Source organism: Zootoca vivipara, chromosome 11, assembly GCF_965207765.1.
Source record: "Zootoca vivipara chromosome 11, rZooViv2.hap1.1, whole genome shotgun sequence".
Lineage (NCBI taxonomy): Eukaryota > Metazoa > Chordata > Lepidosauria > Squamata > Lacertidae > Zootoca > Zootoca vivipara.
The window spans coordinates 20,572,467-20,598,650 of NC_142594.1; the positions used below are offsets into that span (position 1 = coordinate 20,572,467).

At 40.1% G+C, this 26,184-nt stretch overlaps 1 protein-coding gene across 6 annotated transcripts in view; it reads right to left on the reverse strand.

Annotated features, from left to right (window-relative positions):
- PLCL2 (phospholipase C like 2) overlaps positions 1-26,184 on the reverse strand; it is a 104,369-nt gene that overhangs the window by 20,551 nt on the left and 57,634 nt on the right. For all 6 annotated transcript variants that reach the window (XM_035130403.3, XM_035130401.3, XM_088654073.1 and 3 more), the window contains exon 3: positions 3,164-5,650. In XM_035130403.3, the coding sequence (XP_034986294.1) occupies positions 3,164-5,650 (2,487 nt within the window). The remainder of the gene's footprint in view (positions 1-3,163; positions 5,651-26,184) is intronic.

Consider the following 26,184-nt stretch of genomic DNA (forward strand, 5'->3'; position numbering starts at 1 on the left):
TTATGTCTATGATGCAGGTCAAGATCTGTTGATCCTGCCAAGTGAATTTCAATTCACTTTAATCTTTGATTCATCCTTTAACAAGGTAAAACGAAACCCAGGCAGGAATTATTACCCTAGAGTAACTTAATATTAAGCAAAATACCTAATATTTGTACTTGATTACTGTAGTACCAAACTGTGATAACAGCAACCTACTTGACACGGCAGTGCACGAAACAAAATAGAAATGCGGAGGATATGGAAGGTCTTGCCTCAGCAACAATTTAATATAGGGACTTGGAAACTTGCATCTTTTTGAATTTATCCCCTTCTCTGACACTAGTTCATACATGCGTCTTCATCCCTTGATGGCTGCAGAATCAAGTGATGGCTTGCATATATGAATGAGCCATTTTAGATCACACACCATAAACACAAACACAACTATTTCCTGTGAAACAGGTATGCTGAACCCCAGGCTTGCAAGCCTCATCCAATCCACCAAGCCTTTTTCTGGCAGCCTATCAGACCCTGACCTGATTTAGTGGAAGTGCCACTGAACAAAGTGCCTCTCCTCTTATTTATCCACTACCACGGAGCAGATCAGAGCACTGGAAACCTGAGCAGTGGGAGTATTAAAATAAGGCAGCAACTTTCTGTCCTGATCTATATTCACCACAATCAACAGTGTATCCATTCTGCTGCAGGCTGGCTTCTACAAGGTACTACGTTATTATCTTGCTGCCCGCAATTTAACATAACCTGCATAACTACTTATGTATCTTAACATCCCTTTCAGTGTAAAGGAAATGTCAAAACACTGTAGAAAGGTCATTAATTAATTACTGCTCATAGAACTAAACAAGAACAACATTGAATGAAGACCAGTCACGTTTGTTTACCATTCCTGACCACACATGAATATGCCAACTGCAGCAATTTCTGGTTTCTTTTCTGTTTTTGTCTGAACTCTCTGAAACCCCTGGCTGGGAGTGCTTGGGAAACATCAGAGCAGAGCAGAGAACTCCCTCCGGTTTGCAGAGAGCTCCAATCTGTTCAGTGGTAGTGGATGGAAAGAAGGGAAAGGCACTTCATTCAATGCTCACAAGGAAGACTACCTTCTCCCTGGCAGAGCGGTGGGGGGAAGTTTACCTCCCCACTTCCCCCTCCCTGCTAGAACACTACAGCTACAGAGGGAGCATTTTCTTCTTCCCATCCCTCACACAGCACTAAAAAAGAAGAAGTCCACCTCAGGATGCTGCAGCATACCATTGCTCCATCAAGGCAAATGCTGGGCTCCTTGGCACGCTTGAGCTCATGAATCTCTTTCCTATCTGCCATGGGTAAAAAGTTGTTGTGAAGAAGGAATGGGGGCTTTCTGCAAGCCATGTGTGGGGTGAGATGGCGTATGCTGTATGTGTACTGTGAGTATGTGTGCCATGAGAAACAAGGGGCAAAGGTAGGGTGGGCCATCAGAACCCACTAGTGCTTTGATCACAGGCACCATTGGAATGCAGCCCTCAGATTAGTCAGCATGTAATGCAGCCCTGAGATTAAAATTCTACTCTGGAACAGATTTTAATGAAGATCAGGCTATGTATTACCAAAATAAATAATAAGAGTCAGTGTGGTGTAGTAGTTAGTGTTGAACTAGGACTGGGGAGACCTGGGTTCAAATCTGACTCAGCCATGAAGTTCACTGGGTGACCTTGGACCAGGTCTCTCTCTTTCTCTCTGCCTAATTTACTTCACATAGTTGCTGAGAGGATAAAATGGGGAAGAGGGAGAAGTGCCATGCCACCTCAAGCTCCTTGGAGGAAAAGTGGGGTAGTTTGGGTTGTAAGTTGTTTTAAACTGTTTTTTAAATATTGTTGGACTGTTTTATCATTGTAACTTGCCCTGGGGCCTTAGGGTGAAGGGCAGGTCAATAATACTACTAAAAATAAAAAAACAGTGGTACTTCAGAAGTCAAACGAAATCCATTCCAGAAGTCCATTCGACTTCCAAAACGTTCGGAAATCAAGGCACGGCTTCCAATTGGCTGCTGGAAGCTGCTGCAGCCAATTGGAAGTCGTGTAAGCTGCGTCGGACATTTGGGTTCCAAAGAACATTCACAAACCGGAACACTCACTTCCGGGTTTGCAGTGTTCGGGAGCCAAAATGTCTGACCTGCAAGGCATTCGGGATCCAAGGTACAAATGTAAATAAATAAAACCAGTTAGCCAACCTTGCTATAAAACATATCTATAATCAAAAAAATTCCTTCCAGCAGCACCTTAGAGACCAACTAAGTTTGTCATTGGTATGAGCTTTCGTGTGCACGCACACTTCTTCAGATACACTGAAACAGAAGTCACCAGACACTTATATATCCCGTGTTTCTCCAAAAATAAGACACCGTCTTATATTTATTTTTCCTCAAAAGAACACACTATGGCTTATTTTCCTCAAAAGAACACACTATGGCTTATTTTCAGGGGATGTCTTTTTTTCCCCTCCTCCTCTTGCCGCGGCCAACATTGCTGCTGCACCTATCACTATGTCTTATTTTCGGGGTATGGCTTATATTCCTTGAATGCTTAAAAATCCTGCTATGGCTTATTTTATGACGTCTTAAAATAGGAGAAACAGGGTAGTGAGAGGGTGGGGAGGGGTATTACTCAGAAGGGTGGTGGGAATGGGATTACTTCTGAGTAATACCCCTCCCCACGCTCTCACTATATAAAAGGATCTGGTGACTTCTGTTTCAGTGTATCTGAAGAAGTGTGCATGCACGCGAAAGCTCATACCAACGACAAACTTAGTTGGTCTCAAAGGTGCTGCTGGAAGGAATTTTTCTATTTTGTTTCGACTACACCAGACCAACACGGCTACCTACCTGTAACTATATCTACAATCAGTCATCCTTCAGAAGAACAGCCAGATAACAGAAAATATCTTACAGCAGAAAAACTGAATCCAGTAGGGTGGCATCTGTGCCTGAGTATCTTACAGCCACCACTTGAGTGCACTGATAACTCTAAGCCTTACTTTTAACTGTCTGCAAAGTCACTGAACCTCTGAGCAGATTTAGTACGCTTAACTGTGTCACATTACTTATACTGGTGCAATTAAATGTTTCAATAATATCTGTATGTAAAATGCTAATCTCATATAAATGATAGTGAATAGAAAATGGTACCTGCATGTTCTCCCTCAAATCTGTGGCATCCCGTATGGGCTGGAGAGCATTCTTGAATACTTCGTCAATGGTTTTAATCCATAAAGTCCTCATACAGGCATATTCTCTGGATTTCTTGCTCTTCCTGACAGACAGCCCCCTTTTATGTGGCTTTCCTCCACCCCTTCTATTAGTTATAGCAATGTGGACAAATAAGAAAGCATGTGCCAGAGCTTCTCCTGTTAAAGACTGAAGGGGGACATGGCGATAACCTGTCTGTAAACACTCAAAGGGAATTGTGTACTGCCCAATAAATTCATCCCCGATATAATCATCGTCCAGCACTACAAAGCGCACCATGGCGAGTTCAGGTAGGTTAATCTGAAATTCAAAACTCTCGTCAAAAATTGGGTTGTCCCCATTCTGGTGCACAGTTTTTGTCCTTTGCTCTGCACAGTCTGCAGGGATCCCGTGGATTTCTACATAGACATAAGGGTCTACAACATCACCTTTGGCACCTGACCCTTTTGGTTTAGGAAAGTTCTGTCCACTAATAATCTTAACATGAAGAAGCTGAGGTGAAACTCCAGGCACAGAGTCCTTTGTATTTGCACTGAAGTAAGAGACTTCTTCCCGCATGATAGCAGGTCGAAGGACATACCCACAGTTACCGTTTTGTCGAAACCAACCAATGTTGAGGTCCATCATTAATCCAGGTGTCTGAAAGTTCATTGCTACTATCTGACAGCCACACTTCCAAAAATCCTGTGGGTTCATATTACTAGAATCAATCCTCATAGGGCTAGGGAAAACCCTGGCGAGAAAACGTTTGTTGTAATTCACAAAGTCTCCAGGGTTTTCATTGGCATATTTGGTAGCAAGCACTTCATTGAAGGAGCAAACTTCCCAGTATTTTTGAAGCTGAAATGAAACCTGAAAATCTTTAAATTGAACCGACTTACACATGCTTACCAGTTCTGAAAGCTCTTTGCAGAGCTGAAACCGTTTTACTGTGGCAATATTCTGTTGTTCCACACCCTCTTTTCCCATTCTCTGGGACATTTCTGCACCTTCGTCTTCATCTGTAACATCTCCCTCTAGCACAGAACAATTAGGAGGCAGCTTCTTGGCTTTAATTAGTATTTTCCCTCTTAGAGATTCAGGAGAAGGCAGATAAGATTCCTCTGTGTTTGGAGACTGTGTGTGGACCTTGTCTCCCAATATTTTCTTTATATGCTGAACCATCACCCTCTGCTGCTTGAGACAACAATGGTTTTCTAACGACAAAATAAGAGGGTACTCCGAAGCAACGAATGCATATTTGTTTATAATGTCGATCACACTGCGGAAGACTATCTGCGAGGTCATGGTGTGCCCTGTGTAAATTACAGGCTCATTGTCAGGACCATCCCACACATCCAACTCGACACATCGACACCCCATTTTCAAAGCACGGATGTATCCTGTGATATCAGATGGGCCTCGGAACTGATCCTCTATCAAGTACGTGTTATGAGATGAGTTTATGAAATAATGAGATAGAGGGTGGTTCATGCCCTGGCACACCTTTTTATGTTCTGGGTCAAATATATGGCATTCTGGAGAAGTAAGATAATTTGTAAAACCGTCTATGGAAAGCCAGCCCTTTTCCTGGCCCTCTTTAGATGGCTCATATTTGTGAATAATGTCAAGGCTTATCTCCTCGGTGACATGTGCAATACCCTGTTCTGCTTCTAAAAACATCATAAGGTCCTTTGTGTCCAGGAATTCTTTATTGCTAGAAAATTGAACTAACAAGAAATAGATCTCAGGGCGAGTGCAAAGCTCATGAAAGACTTCAATAAACTCTTCCTTTGTGACTTCTGTACCAGGTTTGTCTTTTGCTCTGTGTAGCTCTTTGAACTTCAATTCAATTTTACTAGTTTTTAAACCAGGATTTAAATTTTTTATAAACTGTACAGCTCTGCACATGGATATGCGCCCCAAATTATCAATATCTGTTTCTTTAAACATTTGTGAAACCCATGAAGTCCGCATTTTATCTTGGCTACTTTCCAGCATATCTAGTGTGTGTTTTCCATACGATATCAGGTATCTCAGTCCAGTGACCCAAATATTTGCAACATCTGCAGAATTTGCAACAAGATCTAGAGACTCATAATTATCTCCATAAATAATAGAAAATGCGCAGTCTTCTGAAATCTGTTCCGAAATTCCATTGCTACGAAAAATGTCTGTATTTTTCCCTGTTCTCACTTCTTTTATGGATTTAACGTCAATCTTTGCTTTCTCAGAATCCTTCTTTGAAGGCTCCCAACGTAGAGACTGCATGTCCGCATCTAAAAGGAAGTACCGGTGGTAAACTCTAGAGTTGGAGCGAACCTTTCTGAGTTCTGAGCCTTCAACCATGGCGTTAATACAGTCACTTGCACTACTGATTTTCTTTTCAGTTGGCATGCTGCTAAATGACACCGTCTTTTTCCGTTCTCTTTTTTGCTTTGTACCATCCTGAAAAGTAGAGGAAGGGAAAGTTGGTAAGGTACTTGCCACATGTTACAAAAACAAAATATTCTTTAAAAGATCTGTTGAGGACTAACATATATGTCCACAAATATTGACATCTATGCAGAATGAATTAAAAGCTACACTAAAAGGTAACAGATATGCAATTTACCCTTATGCTGTTGTGTCCAACTGAGCTCAGTACGACTTATTACCATTGTACCCTTAGGTGTCAATGATGTTTCGTGGCCACTTTGTCTGCATTTTTGCAACAGCCCTGCAAGATAGTACAGTGGTACCTCGGTTTAAGTACACAATTGGTTCCGGAAGTCTGTACTTAACCTGAAGCGTACTTAACCTGAAGCGAGCTTTCCCATTGAAAGTAATGGAAAGTGGATTAATCCATTCCAGACGATCCGCAGAGTACTTAAACTGAAAGTACTCAAACCGAAGCATACTTAAACCAAGGTATGACTGTATATATTATTGGCTCTCTTTTTTTTCCACACTCACAATCAGGAGACCATCAAACCAAGCAGACATTTGAAGCTGTGCCTCAACAGTACACAGCCAAAGATTACTGTATATTCTCTATAAACATGTAATGTGTTTGTGGGCAATAGCTATATTTTAATATCTGTTGGTATTCTAGGCCACAATTGTTAACACGTTAATACAAATGCCCAGAATTTTATTACAAGTCCTGGAAAGAAGGGAAGCATATACTTTGTGTGTGGGTTGGGTACTGATTCCTCTGCAACGCGAGGCAGAAGAATGGACCCCATGACAGGGGGAGAGGGCAAAAGAAATGGGATGCCGAACTAAGGAGCAAACAGCAGAGTGATATGAAGCTTAGCAATGTCTTCCTAGCAACTAACCGAGGAGGAAGGAACCTGCGGCTACTGTTGCCATGGCCTCAAACACCTCCCTAGCCTCTATTGTCTGCTAAGAAGTACTGTAAAGGGCTGCTTTAAGTTGAGATCCTGCTCCTGGGCATGAACATGGAAATGGGTACAGCTTGAAAAACTGCCTAGAAAAGGTAGAATTCTAGCTTTGTTTATATTATAGCAGGTATGGTGGGAGGCTAAGTTACACATTGCAGGGCTGCTGAACAGGGCTGAAAAAAGCAGTAGTTTTAAAGTCAGAATTCAAAAGTCCTGCTGGCAAAAGACCCAGTGCAGTTAGCTTCTGCCAACTTCAACTGAAGATGCATAACAAAACTCTTGGCTGCACAGTGAAACTGACAAAAGCAAGGGGGGGTGAGCATAAGCTGCTTTTGGAACGGTTTCTTAAGATAATGGGCCAAGTAAGTCTGGCTTGTCCTAGTCTTTGCACATTTAGTGTTTAGGATCAAATGACCATCAACAATTAGTATCTACATGTCACCTTGCCCATTAGAAATGGACTAAGGCTGGTCTATTTATTGAAAGAAAAAAAACATGAAAGGCCTATAACTTAAAATGTCACTTTATTCACCATGAAATCCTCTTCATAATTCTTTCCCCAGACTTTTCTTTTTAACACACAGCAGTTGCATTGCAGCAAGCTTGGAGACTGAGAGGAAGACTAGTGAAAGAAGGGGTGTTTATGCATTCCTCCTCATGCTGTTTTTCTTTGGTGGTGGGAAGGATGAAAAGATACCTAGTTCTTGAGGCTGCATACCTTTTCGAAGGAATGAGGGTATAGGCTTTGTTCCACCCCTTATACTGCCCATTGCAACACCTATCCACGTATGATGGGAGCAGTGGGAGTGTGGGTGCAGAGAAAGAAGGATTTGGAAGTGGCAAGAAGGGTTGGGAAAAGAACCAGAACCATATCCCACCCCCATACACATGTATGTACACCCGTACACATCAAATTTGATGGGTCTTAGTAACTTCACAACGTTATTCAAAATTAAAGCAACAGTATTGATACACAAGTATTTCTGCAGCAAACTCAAGGACACAAAGCTGATAGGAAGCAGAGCTCATCAGAAAAACTCTGGAGAGGGGTTTATGTTCCAGGGATCACGTCTAAAGCCAAAACTGTATATGGTCAAAACACATTGGGTACAATGGCGGGTGGGATTGCCAAAATCTTTTTTTCCTAGATGTCTGCCCCGCTTTAATTTTTTTTCCAATTTTTTTGGCCAAGTTGAAGTTGTGGGCTTACTGTACAGTCATACCTCGGTTTAAGTACGCCTCGGTTTGAGTACTTTCAGTTTAAGTACTCCGCGGACCCGTCTGGAATGGATTAATCCACTTTCCATTACTTCCAATGGGAAAGTTCGCTTCAGGTTAAGCACAGACTTCCGGATCAAACTGTGTACTTAAACCGAGGTACCACTGTAATGCTATTTGAACACAATGGATGTGAATCACCAGGTTAAATTTCTGAAATTATCAAAATAACAAAGCAGAGCAAAGATGTGATAAAATGCTCATTCTAAAGCAAAACCTGTCACACTGGTGGTCATAACATCTAAGGGCCTGCTTACACATTTATAGCTGCTACACAAAATTCACTTTAATATCTCTCCACATGGCAACTGTTACATGATAAGGGAACACTTAACGATGGCAATAGATGTGGGAAACTAGTGTTCAGTAGACATGCTGTAAGGTTGCAAGGAAATGGAAGGTGACTAACCACCAAACATGCTAGGAAAAACTAATAGCATATATAAACTGAAAGGCAATTGCCTCCATCTATAGAGCCCCATGTATTCTCCAGAGTGTCCACCCAGCTCTGACGTTCACATGTAGACATGTGATTGCAGCTCTGAGCCTTTGCCATTTCTATGTGCAAATAAATACATGCATATAGTCATCTACTTCCATAACTGAAATTATGTTTACACTACATCTTGCAACTTCTGTTTCTACATTTAAGAGATCAAGAATTTGGGGTGAAGAGCACACCTCTTCACCCCAAATTTACACACTATCTTAAATTTACAACCAAATGTTCAAACTGCATTTTAACAGACATCAAATAATTCATTCAAACTTTAATTTTAATTTTTTCTTTATATGCTGCTTTCCAGTGCAGAGCTCTGTCAAAGTATTTTAATAGTTACATTAAAACTATAAAACATTTTAAAATATACAAATAAATCAGTCCCATTTATGAAACACACCGGCATCAGTTTAATGTGTTGTTTTACTATAACATCTCTGTGGCTACAATCCTAAGTATTTTTGAAAGTATATTTTTTTGACATCTGTACAGGCAGGGATACAAGAGAAATAGCCAGGCAAAGGATATACAACAGTACAGCTTCAAATGACTTTTCATTACAAAACAAGAGAACCAAGTTGTAGTCCATAAATCTGAGAACACCATAACAAATCTAAAGTTGCTAATGAAGAAGGCCTGTTGTCTGCAAAATTCATAACTCAGTAAAATATTTTCTAATATATGGTAGTACTTCCTGCTATCTGGATTCTAGAGAATATTTCAACTGTGCTTAGAATCACAGAATTGTAGAGCTGGAAGGGACATCAAGGGACATCTGGTCTAACCCCCTGCAATGCAGTAATATATCATTTGTAGAATATATCACATTAATCATTTAGCCTGATGGATTTATATCACTGCAAATCAGGAAGAAACAAAGCTAGGTAGAAGCCAATGAATCACCACTCTGCTCTACAAATGAAACTGTATCTCAAACATAATTCTCGCTCAGGAGAATTAATTACCTCATCAAATGAAGAGATTTAACAGATCAATCAATTGATCATTATTAATGCATGTAATAACTATTCACATAATCACACACAGGGCTGTGGAAGCCCTTCTAAGCTATATAGTCTGACATCACTAGTGGATAGGCTCATCTGTTCCCCTTACCATAGTATTTTAATGCTTCTTCCCATCACACGTAAAAAAAATAAAAATCTTAACATGTACAAAAACTCCCATATCATTCAAACACAAGAAAACCCAGACAGTTCTCTTCTAAACTGTCCAACACCAACAAAGCTACCTCATCACCCTACTGTGCCACTTCATAGGTATTTTGCTCCTTTGCAAAATGTTATTTAACTTTGAAAGCTCTACACTCACCTACTCCAGTGATGCCCTCTGTGACTGATTTACACATTTCAAGCGTGGGGGAGAGGGGAAGAATACAGTATGTATAGCTATTCCCAAGTGTAGTACCTCTCCCCTTACACAGAGACAATGATCTGCTTTTGGTTCTGGATCAGTGCTACTGTGAATATAGCCCTTTTTAAAAGGTGTGCCCTTATGGGTGCTTAGAAGGACCCTTTGTATAACCACATACATGAATATCCAGCAACATTTTAAAAAAATACTGCATCACTGCACCATAAAGGTAAAGGTAAAGGGACCCCTGACCATTAGGTCCAGTCGTGACCGACTCTGGGGCATAGCTGCCAAGTTTTCCCTTTTCTCGCGAGGAAGCCTATTCAGCATAAGGGAAAATCCCTTTAAAAAAGGGATAACTTGGCAGCTATGCTCTGGGGTTGCGCGCTCATCTCGCATTATTGGCCGAGGGAGCCGGTGTATAGCTTCCAGGTCATGTGGCCAGCATGACAAAGCCACTTCTGGCAAACCAGAGCAGCACATGGAAACGCTGTTTACCTTCCCGCTGTAGCGGTTCCTATTTATCTACAGTACTTGCATTTTGACGTGCTTTCGAACTGCTAGGTTGGCAGGAGCTGGGACCAAGCAACGGGAGCTCACCCCGTCACAGGAATTCGAACCGCCGACCTTCTGATCAGCAAGCCCTAGGCTCAGTGGTTTAACCACAGTGCCACCTGGGTCCCAGTCACTGCACCATAGCAGGATGTAATTTCAGCAGGTTTAGTCTAATACTTAGACAGAAAAAACAAATAACAGCTATTATAGTTTATTTTAACAGCTACACCGATTACTCCCTAATCTGTATATGGACACCATGGCAAGATCATGAGCAAATTTTCACTTGGTATTCTCTGTCTATTCAACTTCCTGGCTAATCTCCCTGATTCGGTCATTTATTCCTGCCCATGGTGAAGAAGATCAAACCTATCCATTCTGAAGGAAATCAGCCCTGAGTGCTCACTGGAAGGACAGATCCTGAAGCTGAGGCTCCAATACTTTGGCCACCTCATGAGAAGAGAAGACACCCTGGAAAAGACCCTGATGCTGGGAAAGATTGAGGGCACAAGGAGAAGGGGACGACAGAGGACGAGATGGTTGGACAGTGCTCTTGAAGCCACCATGAGTCTGACCAAACTGCGGGAGGCAGTGGAAGACAGGAGTGCCTGGCGTGCTCTAGTCCATGGGGTCACGAAGAGTCGGACACAACTAAATGACTAAACAAAACAAACATAATGGAGGGAGTCCATGATCCAGAGGCTCCTCTACAATCTCACAAACAGGGAAAAGCCACGTTTTCACTAAACCAAGCCACTCACTTTCATCCTTTAATTCTCTGGGATCCACAGAATGTTCACTATTCTGATTGTTGGCAACAATCTCGATTAGTACCAAACTGAGACAGCAGCGATGTACTGAAACTGCATGAAACAAAATGGCTGTGCCGAGAATATGAAAGTTCTGGTACTGGCGGCTACTTAATGTGGAAACCACAATAAGGATTCCAGTGGGCTATAATTAACACAGACAAGCAAGTTTACAAAGCACAAGGAGCACAAAATAGTTTTGTATGTTGTCTATACTTAGTCAACATAACACCCCAGCAATGCCAAAATAATGACATCATGGCTTCCAATGTTTCACTCAAGCAATTCAGCCCATATGCTTTCCACTAAAGCCCAGAAAAATGCGCATGACACCCAAACAGAACTGATTTAATATGTTAACAATTAAGGCTAAATATGGTGAGCAATTTACTTCTCACACTTCTGTTGTACAATCTGAAACGGACCTTAAAATTATACCAATCAGACCAGATGTTTGAGCCAGTCACTTTGCATGCAAGAAAGCTTTGAGAAAGGAACAAAAACTTTGAGATTCATCAGGTGGTAGTTTACAATGACATTTTGTGTATATGGTTTAAGCCCGCACTCTTATTTGTACGAATAAATCTATAACAGTGTGAATGAAGTGCCACTCTGAGCTTGAGCTCCATAAATTGGCCTCTTGGCAAAAAAACCAAAACACATCTATCAGGTTTTATTTATTCATTCATTGGCCCGAGGCTGTCACCCTTTCTTAAGTTTGGGAACAGATTATTAAGTTGTTGTTTTTTTAAAGTGAACTCTTCAAAACAAGAATAGTCTTTTTAGTAAAGAATACTACAAAATCCTGTTTGGCAGCAACAATTGCCTGTACTTTATTTATCACTGGAACAAATGGCCCTGCAGAGATGAGAAATTCAGAGATAATTCAAATGACAACGTGCCAGAAATACTCCAGAATTATTAGCTAAGGTGTTCTACTACACCCTCAAAGCTCAGAGGTGCCTTGTAATAATGACAAAAGTTTATTAATTTACAGGATATGTCACAGGCAATAGATGGGATTCAAACAGCTGGTCAAGCTTATCCAAATAGCTGGCACAACTAACCAAGTGGATTTTTATGGTACTTTTACCCCTCTGAACAGCTGAACTCATGTGATTAGCACAAACGTCTACTGCAACTGCCAAGTCCTCATTTCAATAGTAGTTTGAAATACTGATGGAAGACTAAATCTCCATAGGATCCTTGTCCATGTTTATGACATTCAGCTCTGCCTCCTTCAGTACGAAGCCTATTCAGTTTCTTGCTGCTTATGAGGTTACTCTGGTAAAGGATTTGGCTCAGTTCACCTTGTTATGTGGATAATTACACATTTGTTTCACCATATTCCCCTTCTAAACCTCAGCTCCATATCAAGGCTGTGGCAGTTTTGTGGATCATTGAATCACTTTCAAAGTTCAATAAATCTCAAGGTTAGCTTTTGAACCAAATTCCACCTTGTTTATGTTTCGCAGTTATTTCAGTTTAGCTGCTGCTGTGCCCCACTAAATGATGCTTATCACAGCAGCACAAACCATTGTTTATAGCTAAAATTGCTCCTTAAGATCAGACTGCTTGGCTTAGCCTCAGAGTCAGACATAAATGTATTGCAAGGGAAGAAATGGAACATAAAAACCTAAATGCTGCAAAAGGAAACACATTAATTTCTTATGGTCACCAAACAGCAAATGAAAAGAAATTATGACCTGGTGCCCTTCTATTCTTTTTTAAAGTCTCAAGTGGGAATTACAATGTGTGCCTGTGATTTGTTAACAGCAAGCCAGCTAGTCCAGATGTCTATAAATAATTAAATTACACAGACAGTTCTGCATTGACATACAAACATTTTCCTTGCCTAAAGGGATGGAGAGACTATGCTAAAAATGTCCCTCTTTGTAGTCAAAAGTTGTTGATAAGTTGCTACTACTTAAAGGGTTTCAAATTAATACTCTTCCAACACAAATCCGGAAAATTTGTTGGTTCAGACTTATTTTTTCATTTTCATTTTATTTTTGAAGGGGAAATATGGCACTTTATATTGCAACAAAAGGTGCACTATTAATGCAAACCTCCCATTTCCAGAATTCTTTGTTTCTTTTAATAGAAAGGGGAAGTATCTAGTTCAGATATAAGGAATGCAATCTAATGCACACTTACTTGGGTGTAAGACTTATAGAATTCAGTGGAACTTACTTCAGAGTAAGCTTGAATAGAGTTGCACCGTGAACTGCTCTCCAAATGGATAGTGGGGCTGTCATTTTTTCAGCCAGAAAACTGAACAGTGATTAATTGAACACAGCAATTGAATTTTTGAGATTAGACTGTTATTGCAGCCAGGGCTGAACAACTGAGATTATTGTTACAGTTAACCTCAATAGGCTAATTGTGACTTGTGCTGTTGTATGCCCTGTTTAAACTCAAAATTACCCACATTTTAGGTAAAGTCTCAGAACATGGTACTAAAAAGTTCCTTGACACCTTTGGAGGGGCTCAGAGATCCAATTTGAATTTAATACCCTTGGGGGGGATTTGGATTTGGGAAACATCCTTAGCAGAGATCATGGAAAGTTCCTGGAAGTCAGTAGACAAAACTGGGCTTCAAGGCATATAGTTAAAAGCAGGGTGTAACTTCCTTAAATTAATATATGTGCAAATAAACTGACCTGGTATAAGGCAGTTTTCTATGTTTCCTAAACCTCTACATTGTGTTATACAGCTGTACAGCCCAAATAAAGGATGGTGTGGATGTTGATGACTTCACTGACAACTAAGGGCATGATCCAACCAGTATTGCTTCTGCACAGATCCATTCATTTTCAGTAAAACTCACACCAGGCTCATACACTACACATGAGATGAAAGGAGGGCTCCCGACTCATGGTTGAAAAATTAACTGTTGAAGATAGTTGTTTATGAAGATAAACAGATCCTACATTATGCTGTCAGCTTTAGACAAACAGAGTGAGCTCCTCTAATTCCAGACATACTGGTGTGAAGCCATTTAATCCTATAAAAGAAAACGACAATATTTTTAAGCAAGTTGCCTTACTGGTATGTGTGCAGAATGTTTACTAATTTTCTTTCTAGATAGCTGGCCATACAGCGTCTCCTTATGTTCACTTATAAAAAGTAAAGCTCACATAAATAATTGGAGGCCTTTGATTTAAACTTCCGCATCTGCGTTCTGCTCACCTGGAAGTTTCTTTAAATGAGATAACTCCAATGAACTTGAGATACTGGAAATAACTTTAGGGCAGAAGGTCACTGTGTGATCTAGTAGCTGGAGTATCAGTCTTGGGCAAGGGCATTTAAAACACATGACTTCCCCCAAAGAATCCCGAGAATCTCCCCACAGAGCTACGATACTCAGCACCCCTTAAACAAACTACACAGCAACACCTAGGTTCAAATTCCCACTCAGTTAATGGTTCACCTTGAGCCATGCACCCATTCTCCCTACCCTGTGGGGATGTTGTGATGATAAAATGTGGATGGGTGGGGGTGGGGGATAGAAGTACACATTACCTTGAGTTTTTCACAGGAACAGCAGAATAAAAATGTAAAATAAATGAACACACATGATAAAGGCACAATTCTGTGTTACAAGGCTGAATAGTAGCTTGGTCATAACTATTCAGTTTTAAGGAGACCCGGGAAAGATGCAAAATAAAACACAGTGTGATATATGGATTCAAGATTGAGAGTTCACATTGAAAACATAACATAGTTCAAACATATGCTTGATCCATGCATCGGTTGTCAAACCGGGCCAAGGAGAAAAAAATAAAAACATAGTGTGATGTAATACCTATTTTGGAGCTCAAGATATTGGAGGTACAGTTTTGCACATTCACTACATGGTTCTATACTTCATGTTCACACCTGGCGCTCAAGCCCAGAAGTGTGCAAGGCGTTTACTGGTCATACGTACCATGTTGGTTTTATAAAATCAAGGCGAATACGATCAATTAAAAATGATAAATGATACTGTGATGATAATGTGGTTATAAAATATTTTGCTTTTATATATCCTCATTAATACATCCACATTGCCTGCCTGAGAAGTATAACAAAAGCACTTCTACGACCCCAGTACATCAAGGCAAAAACATAAATGGCTTCAGGTGACCCTGTCTTTCAACATTAGGACTGCACTACAGGGAACAAATATTTTTCTACTGAAAAGCTTTAATTTATTCTGTCCCATCCTCTCGCACACCCTACCACTCAAACTGTATTTACGGCAGCTATGGGTTTGTGTGATAAGAGGGCTTGCATACTGTATTTATATTTTAATCTAATTTTAAAATGAGATGCAGACTTTCAGCTACATGAATTATTTTGTTATAAAAGTTTCCTTAATTTCATGGGTTTAACAAGCAAATGAAGAATATTGTTTTATTTCTATTTCGGCTTTAAGCCTCTGGAAAAATTTGCCAATCGTCTCAACATGTTCTCTCTCTTCTCTGCGATTCTCAGCTTTTAAAGGTAATGTTATGATTTAGCAAAATAATCAGACAGCCTAAGCAAAATATTCCACTAGAACAATAAAGTACGACACAGCATGGCCCAAAATGGTGATTGTTGAAAGACTGAGGCATGCCCTAATGCTGAATGACCCATATTACTTTTAAACAGCATGCAGTGAAGTCAATCGTGCAAGTGCTATACAGGTATACTTCATATGAGCAGAGCAAAAATAATTTCAAATACGAACGAGAGGGAGCTCCACTGCTCTATTTGGTGCCGAGATGAACCACTGGTATAAGTTTCATAAACATTTTTGCGCCCCTCTGTGGAGAACTGGGGGGCTCAGTTATTCATTACAACACCTGACCCTTCAGTCCCCTTTGGCAACAAACTATGCAACAAAGGGGTCTTCACTTTTTTGGTAGGGTAATTGCATACACGGCTGAACTTGCAACCTACCGTCATGCCAGAGTCAATGCTTTTCTGTGGTGCCTCTAGAATAGCTGGCGTTATAGAATTTTGTGTATGAGCATATTGTGGTATTTCTTTATTACATTTCAACGCCATGTTTACTGCAAATAACTCAAAGCAGTAGAAATGGTTCCCTCTCCCTGCCCCAATTTTTTCTATGCACAGCAACCCTATACAATACAGTGACGTGTGTGACTCGCCCAGCGTCACCCACAGAGAATCTAATGGCAGAGAGGAATCTGAAGCTGAGTCTCCTTGGTCATCGTTCAAAAGTTTAACCATGGCACCCATGGGCCATTCAGAGCAGCAGCACCTTGTTACAGCTACATGTAAGGGATTTCTATGGGGGAAGAGTGGGGTCGTTTTATTGAATCTGAGAAAATATTTTCCCCTCTTGCCCAATGTTTTCTGTAACTGTAGTAAGCTAAAACTTATTTCCTCTTATTCCGATGCAGCCTGAAGTCATGGGAAAACTTTACAATCCAAATTAACATCACATTGGAAAAAAAACCTCTAGGAATACGGGTGGGGAAGAGGAGAAAGGTCAAATGATTCAGTTTGGGGTTTTTTAAAGTAGAAAGTGTTGGATATATTCCATTAAAAGCAGTTCGTTTTACTCTGCTTTAATAACTCAAACATTGTAAAGGGATAATCCTGTTTGAGAAGATAACCATGTCAGAGAAAAGCTCTCCCATCAGCTTCAGAGTGTTTCATACCGCAAAAATTGCATTATGAATGGCAACAAATCACATAATGGCCAGCTTGGCTAATATCAACTATCAGCTTTCCAGTGACGTTTCTATATCCTTCTAGGGTTAATAGAATCTGGGTGCTTCCTGAAATCAGTCTGTGGAGTTTAGTGTCCTGACCATCACAGTGGTACCTCAGGTTAAGTACTTAATTGGTTCCGGTAGTCCGTTCTTAACCTGAAGTGTTCTTAACCTGAAGCACACTTTCCCATTGAAAGTAATGGAAAAGTGGATTGATCCATTCCACACAATGAAAAACACCCCCTAAAACAGCAATCTAACATGAATTTTACTATCTAATGAGACCATTGATCCATAAAATGAAGGCAAGACCATTGATCCATAAAATGAAGGCAAGCTTAAAACCATGGAGCCACCTGGAATGAACAAAGACATAGGATTCTTATGTCATTATACATGATCAAGCTTTCCTTAGCACCTCAGCCCTTGCTCCCCCCCCAGACCAATTGCAGTCATTAACAGTCATTAAAAGTCATCAACAGGTTTACCACTCCTATTAGCCCATCACCCATCCCCATCACCCCCACCCCCACCCCCACCCTCTGAATATACATAAGGGTCTGGTGGATTCTGTTTCAGTGTATCTGACTAAGTGTGCATGCACAGGAAAGCTCATACCAAAATAAAAACTTAGTTGGTCTTTAAGGTGCTACTGAAGGAATTTTTTTATTCTGGGTTAAAAGCATTCGTAACCAGAGGTACCACTGTACTGTACTTGAGTCCTCTTTGTATCCTCAGTGCTGCAAGGACAGGAGAACCCACAATAGGCAGAATTCCCCTGACCCAGGGTCTATGAACCTAGCATGCACTTCCTTCAGCTAACCTGACACTCTACCAGCTAGCAGACCAGTACCATCTCATTTCTGTCCCCACCACAATACACAGGCCCTCAATGCAAAATTTATTCATATTTATCTCTCTAGTTTCAGTTCCTTGTCCCCACAATCCCTTTCCTTAAGCCACCTATCCTTTATTCCGCTGCCCATCTTAGTTCATTTTCTACTCTGTACCCAGCCAAACTGACACATTTCCCTTCTCTTAAGGAAGCTGGACACCGCACTATTTAGTTCTCTGAGCAACTGAACATTCTGTGCCACCATACCAACTTAGGCGTACAGTACAGTACAGTACAGATTTAATTAACATATCTTCCTCAGACAATTAGTGTGCTATTCTTCAACCCCAGGGCTCATTGATGTCTTAAAAAAATTAAGCAACGCTGCATGCATTACTGATAGCACAGGGAGATAAGATGGCAGATTAAAAGCAAGCAAGGTGTGTACAAAAGAACATTGTATAGAATTGTAATTTAAAAACAAACCTATAATCTAGGTGGGTGAGACATCGGTCTACCTAGCCCCGTATTATCTGCACTGATTGGCAACAGCCAAACAGGTTTTAGCCCCATCTGGTGGTGCCAGGGATTGAACCTTGGATACCCTGTATAGCCACTGAGCTATGACCTTCTTTCAAGGCCCCTTGTTTTTTGCACCTTCTAAGATCTGAAAAGCTAGAACGGTAACAGGCTTTTCTCATTTAGAAAAGAAACAAGTTAACTCTGCTAGGGTTTCGAAGAGAGAATAGTTCATTCTCTACAATTCACCCATCTCATTTGGCTCTCCCATCTTCATATGCAATTGTACCAATGCACAGCTGTTTATATGGAAAAAATGGTCTCTGGAGGCCAGTAATTGCTATATGTGTAGATGTTACGTTCACCAGCTTAATCAAAGGCATCTGATTAGCAGCTCAGAATAGGAGCTGAGTATTATAGGAAGCCCTTGGATATATTATTCTCTTGAAAATTTTATTTTGTCTTAAATTAGAACAATTTAGAAGTAAAAGGAAAATACTTGAGAGAGATGTAAATGAGGTATCACAGTCCATGCTGCTATTTGAATAGGACAATCATTATGCAAGGAAGAAAACAGAGGAATCAAGCTATGTTTTCCTAAAGAGAAAAAAGTAGCATTAAAAACTACAGTTCCTGCTTTAAAAATATGATCATGGAGATGCCATCAAATAAGCTGCTGCTGCACCACTTTGAAATAAATGTTAAATAAATATGTATTTCACTAATGTTATTAGTCTTGGAATGCTTAATACTAAACAGATAATGGGTGAAACTGGCTCAATATCTCCATTCACTGTACTTCATTCTGCATTAATGCTGAAACATTTTCATTATACTGCTGGTAAAATTATTAATTCTTCCTTGAGACAAATTAATCAAAGTGTCTTGGAAAATTAAACACCGGTTTTTCTTTTGCAGTTTATGACAACTGGCTTTAAAGCAGAAAAACCCTGTAAATGTGACATCTTTTTCTCTCTCTCCCCCTTTGCTAGATCGAGTTGAAAGACATTACATTAAAACATCAATTTGTACACTTTCCCTCTCTTTCTTGCAAATTCCTGCTAACATGTGTCATAATGTTACTTCAAATTTTTCTTCCCTGTTGCAGCTTTACGTTTAGATTTTAATTGTGGCACAACTGGTGGATTTCTGTCCCTTTGGGCATTTGGGCATTTGAAAAGTAGCACAAAAAATAAATGCAGCTCTCGCTCTAAAATATATATATCCACAAATAACAGGAGGCATGAAGCTAAGCCCTGATCAAATATTTTCCCTTAACATTTAGCTGCACATACTGGCTCGAGCCTTCCAGACTTTGTACACTTGGTTCAAAGTTGGGTACAAAGATTAGTCTGCACTAGCAACAGTAAAACTGTATAAGCAAAAGACCTTTTTTTAAAATCCATGCAAGCACAACTGAAGAGAAGCCACTTTCCGTAGGGCCAGGATTCAAAGCTCTGCAGCAGAGATCCAAAGAATTGTGTTCTCTAACGCTAGTCCTTCCCCCTCCCAGCAATGCCTTATAGCACACCACTTCCGAAATTTTGGAAATTGGAAATGTAATTCAACAAGAAGGGGGAGGGCACTGGATGTACCTAAATTTGGGAGCATGTCAAATGTAAATCTTGGGGTTCTAGCCTGTGGAATTTAGTTGCATAACAAATGTTTTGGGACTGAGGTAAAAGCATTTTATAAATGGTATTGGAATCAGCTGTTTAAAGGGGGTAGAACAAGCAGCAAAAAAAAAATGAAATGGGCTAGTGCAAACCCCTTGCATTTGTCTAACAAGTTCTTTAGATCTTAGTCTATGTAACTGTGGTGCAAGGCTAAAATAAAATATACTAGTTTCATAACCAAATCTAGCAACAGTTCATGATAAATTCCCCGGAGGCTACCAGCGTAGCTGCAAGAGGAGAGGAAGGAGGATGTTGTGAGGTGGTGATGAAAGCTTGAGAGTTGCTGATTCAAGACTGTGCAGATCTGGTTGTTTGAGTGGCTAGAACCAACATCAGCGCCGCCGCCCCCCGGACACTGCTAGCTACTAAGCAATCACATGCTTAGGGGATTTAAAAAATATTTTCTTTTGTTCGAATTGTGCTGTATAGAAATATGGTGTATTTTGGGAGAATTACAAATAAATTTCATTGAAACAATTATTATCGAGGCATGTAGTGGGCGTTTTGTAAATATATTTATTAAAAAGATGAACCTTGCGACTAATTCAGAGGTGGGTTTTGGGGCGGAGGAATTTGTTAAAAAGACGTAAGATCACTCTACCCTCCTGTGGCTTCCAGCTACTGGTATTCAGAACCATTACTGCCTCCAAATGTGGAATCTACTAGACCACTCCTCCATGAAATTGTCTAAAACTCTTAGAAAGCCAGATTTTACTTTTAGAAGACAACTGAAGGCGGCCCTGTTTAGGGAAGTTTTTAATGTTTAATGCTGTACTGTTTTAATATTCGGTTGGAAGCCGCCAAGAGTGGCTGGGGAAACCCAGCCAGATGGGCGGGGTATAAATAATATGTTATTATTATTATTATTATTATTATTATTATTATTATTATTATTATTATGGCCATCACTGCCTCCTGTGGGAGTGAGTTCCATAGTTTAACTATGTGCTGTGTGAAGTAGTTCTTCCTTTTATCTGTCCTGAATCTTCCAACATCTTCTGAAGTGCCCTGCACTTGCTGTTATTGCTCTTTACTGGCCCTAAATTCATCCATAAGGATCTGTGGACATTTCTCCTTGTAGCGGCCCACATGTCTATTGCAGAAGGACGGAAGATGTTCTCAGACTTTACCCTTGAGGGCCAGCATTGTCTGAGAAACTCATTTGCACCATCCAGCTTGCCACAACGTGATTCCCCATTTTCTTTTCCCTCCATCATCAATGCCTCCATAGGAGGAACGTTCCCATCTTCGCAGATAAGCTTCTGGAAGACTCTATTCAGTGACGAACTCAAACTGCTACATTATCCTCCTCTTGATCTCCCTCCCCTCCTCTTCCCTCAACCTTACTTTAAGTTATTTTTAAATTACATAAAGAACATTTACCCATGTTCGTTCGTTCTCTCATTCTCTATTCTCTTTAGTTTATTTGTTTTGAGATTTACTTGTATTCTACTCACAATATTTTAAACCCTAAACAGCTTACACCAGGCACCCCCAAACTCGGCCCTCCAGATGTTTTGGGACTACAATTCCCATCATCCCTGACCACTGGTCCTGTTAGCTAGGGATGATGGGAGTTGTAGTCCCAAAACAGCTGGAGGGCCGAGTTTGGAGATGCCTGACTTACACCTAAGAGGTACCTTCTCCTGCTATACTACCTTGCTCATCCCCCTAAGATCAGGAGAGGCCCTTCTCGTGTCTGATCTGGGGTGCAAGCACAACTTGTCCCAAGAATCTTGGATGCACCATTCTATACTGGTTGACAAAAACCAATTTTAACTGTGCAAGAAACTTTGCACTAGTAAAAATGTGATGTTCCATGTAGAGGCCGTGTTTTATTTGCAAACTATGCCTTTGCAGTGCTATAGGTTTCTGTGAATATATAGATTATATCTATGGGGTTTCTTTTCAGGCAACCCTACCAGATCTTTACTAACCCATGCATTAAGCAGTTAATGCAGTCTCTGATCAGACTTCATCTAATACATATTAGATGCGTCTGTAAAAGGTTTGTTTTAAAGCTCCCAGAACAATTAGAGGACTGGAACATCTGCTTTATCAGAGGAAGAGTTAAGAAGATCTGTCTGCTTAAGTTTATCTAAGACAAGATTTAAAAGTGATCCCAAATGTGAGTGGGGATTCCTGCTGTCAGAAAGTGGAGAGATGGGTGGGTGCTAGTGTCGCGGTCACTCTGACCTGCACATCACCCCCGGACGTTTCACGGTCTATTGATGATGTGCCAACGACAAAATAAATACCTTCAGACACTCACACACCTCAGACCAGGATAAGGTAAAATAAAACAAGATGATTTATTGTGTTCATTAAGCTTAATGGTTGCAGTACACATCTTAGATGTTCCAAATTACAGGTGGTTCCTATACCGGCCTTTACCTCTAAATATAAATTACCGGCCTATTACTGCTAAAGTCAACTAAATAAATATTTGTAAATAATCACACAACTCTGTATCCTGTCTGCCTATAATCACTATCTATTAGCCACCTCAATATTAAACCAGCTCTCTCTCTGTGAATAACCAACCAACTAGTAACTTAACACCGACTCAACAACTCAACTCACTAACTGACTCCAGGGGTGGGGTTTTTATACTCTCCCAGAGCCCTCCCCCCTGGGTTCTCAGAGTTCTACTAAGATTAACCCTCTACAACCTGGCTAACTTTTAAGCTGATCGCTACAGCTAGTAACCGTTGTGCTGAAGTAGAATCAATTGGCTTGTTCAGATTTGGTTCTGGGCAACAATAGTATCCACATCTGTACGGAATAGGTTTCTGCCTGTAGGCAGCTCCTTAAACCCACCACCTTTATAGGTGTAATAGAAACCAGTAGATGGAAGATGGTGTGTTTCTTCAACTCCAAATACCCATTAGAAAATAATCACAAGGAATTAATCATGTGATATGATAAACAACGTGCCTTATAAAAATACAGTTTTAGTTTACACTGGAATTACAGGGGAATAAATGCCAAGGATCTATGGACCAGATTATCATACTGATAGGTTTGTAAAGCCATGAATCTATAAAGGCTGCTATACACAAATGTACTTGATGCTAGGAAGTGATATACAAGCCATTTACTGTATATAATTGATGAGAACAGTGCTGCAGATGTTTAATTATCCCCAGGTAATTTACTTTGTGCTTCTGGGATAGTCCTTTGCCAACCATCTGGTACATTTTAAATGATGGCACAAAATATCAGACAGTACTTATATAGATGACTTTGTGCTCCAATCTTTTTGTTCTATTGCGTACAATTTTTCTGTTTATACTTTGTCCTAATAGTGGTGTTAAATCCTATAGAATTGAAGAACAAAATGTGGGCTATGAGGAGAGCCGAGCATGTGAGATTCCAGGGTGGCAGAAACACACTTGGCACAAAACTGAAATAAAAAAATGGGAATGAGCTGGTTTTTAAAAGGTGGGAGCGAAGCAGATTCCCCACTATTCCATATGTTCCTTTCCCACCGCCAGCCTGCCCTCTACTTTATTATTTCCAGGCAGCCAAAAGTAACATACAGTACTGTATTATCTTATGCTGGAAGCCAGGGGATAAAATGTCAACAGGCCCTGGAGCAGAGAGGCCCAACTTTCATACCAAGTGGACCGCAAGAATACTCTCGCACGGAACCCGCAGGTTCAATTACACATTGCATATATATCTTTATAACCACAAATCTCTCTTGTATCTTACATTAAAAAACATTTGTTATAAGGAGTTGTTAAGTTTTGCTAATAACCAGAAAATTATCTTTAGTTTGCAGAACCGAGAGCCTCGTAGTGCTACGTAGAGCAGTATTCACATGTACATTAACGAGTAACTCAAAATTTGTAATGGTCTAATTGCTGCATGAAGATCAAAATACCCAACAATAAGCAAAGTAGTTATACCTCAGGCTCTATATAGTACATATAGTAAATGCAGCACTTTTTTCAGCTAAAACTCAGTTCTGGCACCACTCAGGTAGGTGCCATTGCCATTATAAGAGAACAAGGGAGAAGTTTATGGTGAGTTTATGGCTTTTTCTAGAAAAATAGCACTGAGTAAATGTATGTTACAATAGCTTACTGCAATTTCAGAAATCAAAGGGGGGGAAACCACACACAAACTTACTTTTAATTATTTCACCAAATTTGCAATGTACAATTACCTGATATAAGAAATAGGATGCTGTTGGTAGGTGGATTAAAATTCTCTTTATCCAAACAATTAGGAAAGCATTAGCGATGAATTAACAGTTGTATTTATACAGTGTTGCTTTTGGAGAGCAGACATAAATTTGATATAATAGCAAGCAAGGCTTTGTTTTGAATGTTAAAAATAAATTAAGCTTCACATTTACAACAACCCATAATGCACTATACAAAATGAAAATGTGTCGTAATTTATTAGAAAGCTTTCCATGAAGCATATGGGGAATATGTTATATAGTACTGTGGTAATAGTTTTCAGTGTCACTCAGACTTTAGTGTTTTTTTTTTAAAACAAAAACAAAAAAACCCCCAATCCCTACATAAGAGAAGCCCCCCGCCCCAAAAAAACCTCTGACTTAGGTAAGGAGAGCTGGCTTAGGATAATGGCTACATGAACTATGTTCAGTTCTAGTTAAAACCAACAAATAAAGAGGCCCAAGTTATATCCAAAAATAGTATATGCAATGTAATAATGCAAGTTTAAAACTGTATACAAAATAATCAATACAATGATCATTAGTAAAGCATTCATTTTAACAAATAGTCTCTGCAAGTTCCTACAGATGAACAATATCAAATTCCTTCAGTGAGAGAGTTTATCATCAAATTCCAGCTTAATTGGTAATTCAAACTGGAATTTGATAAGAAAGTCCCCTGCAGGAAATGTGGCATATAAATATAATAAATAAATAATACAGGTCATTTATAAAAAGAGAAAAAGCAACCTAGATTTCATTTGAAACCAAGACTCCACTTTTCCTCCATAGCAAAGTGAAGATGCTGTCAAGAGGCTGATCTACACCTACATACACACAACACACACACACACACTACTGATACATATGCATATATTAATAACAAAATATTATAAGCAGAATTGCTCAGTCCTTTGTATGTACAACAGAACTTTCCCCAACACTGAAGATCAAGTCTCATGCAGATGCATGTATGCTTTGTAGTTACAGTAGTAACTGGCGGTTCCCTCGCTGCGAGAAGCCAAGTTACAGGGAACCAGGCAGAGGGCCTTCTCAGTAGTGGCACCCGCCCTGTGGAATGCCCTCCCACCAGATGTCAAAGAGAAAAACAACTGCCAGACTTTTAGAGGGCATCTGAAGGCAGCCCTGTTTAGGGAAGCTTTAAATGTTTAATAAATTACTGTATTATAATATTTCTGCTGGAAGCCGCCCAGAGAGGCTGGGGAAACCCAGCCAGATGGGCGGGGTATAAATAATAAATTAGTAGTAGTAGTAGTAGTAGTAGTACTGTAGTAGTAGTAGTACTTCGGGTTACAAACACCTCGGGTTACAGACTCCGCTAACCCGGAAGTAGTACCTCGGTTTAAGAACTTTAGCTCAGGATGGGAACAGAAATCTAGCGGTGGTGAAGCAGCGGCAGCGGGAGGCCCCATTAGCTAAAGTGGAACCTCAGGTTAAGAACGGACCTCCAGAATGAATTAAGTTCTTAACCAGAGGTACCACTGTATTGAGGAGCCCCGTCATAGCCACTAAATTTTGGACTACTGAAAAAGATACCGTACTCTCATGCAATTCAGAGAAGGGCTATTTGTGCTTCTCTCCAGTTCACCTGTGCATTGCCCCAATAGGCTAATATTCAAATATTAGGTTTTGTGGAAGCCAGAGTAAACAATGTTCCAAATCTACATGGTCTAAAAAGGAAATACGGTAATAAATAGTTCTAATATGAATTTAATGAATAAAATGCTCTCATACATTAATCTGGATCTTATTATAAAGTAGAAGGATTCGGGAACCACAATCTGACTATAAGCCCACTCTCAAAAAAAAAAAGGTTTAAAACAACTAATACACTCAAACTGTATGTAATAATTATTCTTCCTGACTCCAAAATATCCAGAGTGTACTTACTACATAGATTGACCATAGCTCAGTCTGGAAAGCTTGAGGCTCTTAAACCCAAGGGTTGTGGGTTTGAGCCCCACACTGGGCTAGAGATTCCTGGGTAGCAGGGGATTGGATTAAATAACCCTTGAGGTCCCTTCCAGCTACAAATCTATGATTCTATGATAATCACTACTAAGACCTAGCACCTCAGTGTCTGTCTTGGTTCAGAAGTAGTCCCTGCTGCCACAATTTCTAGCATAG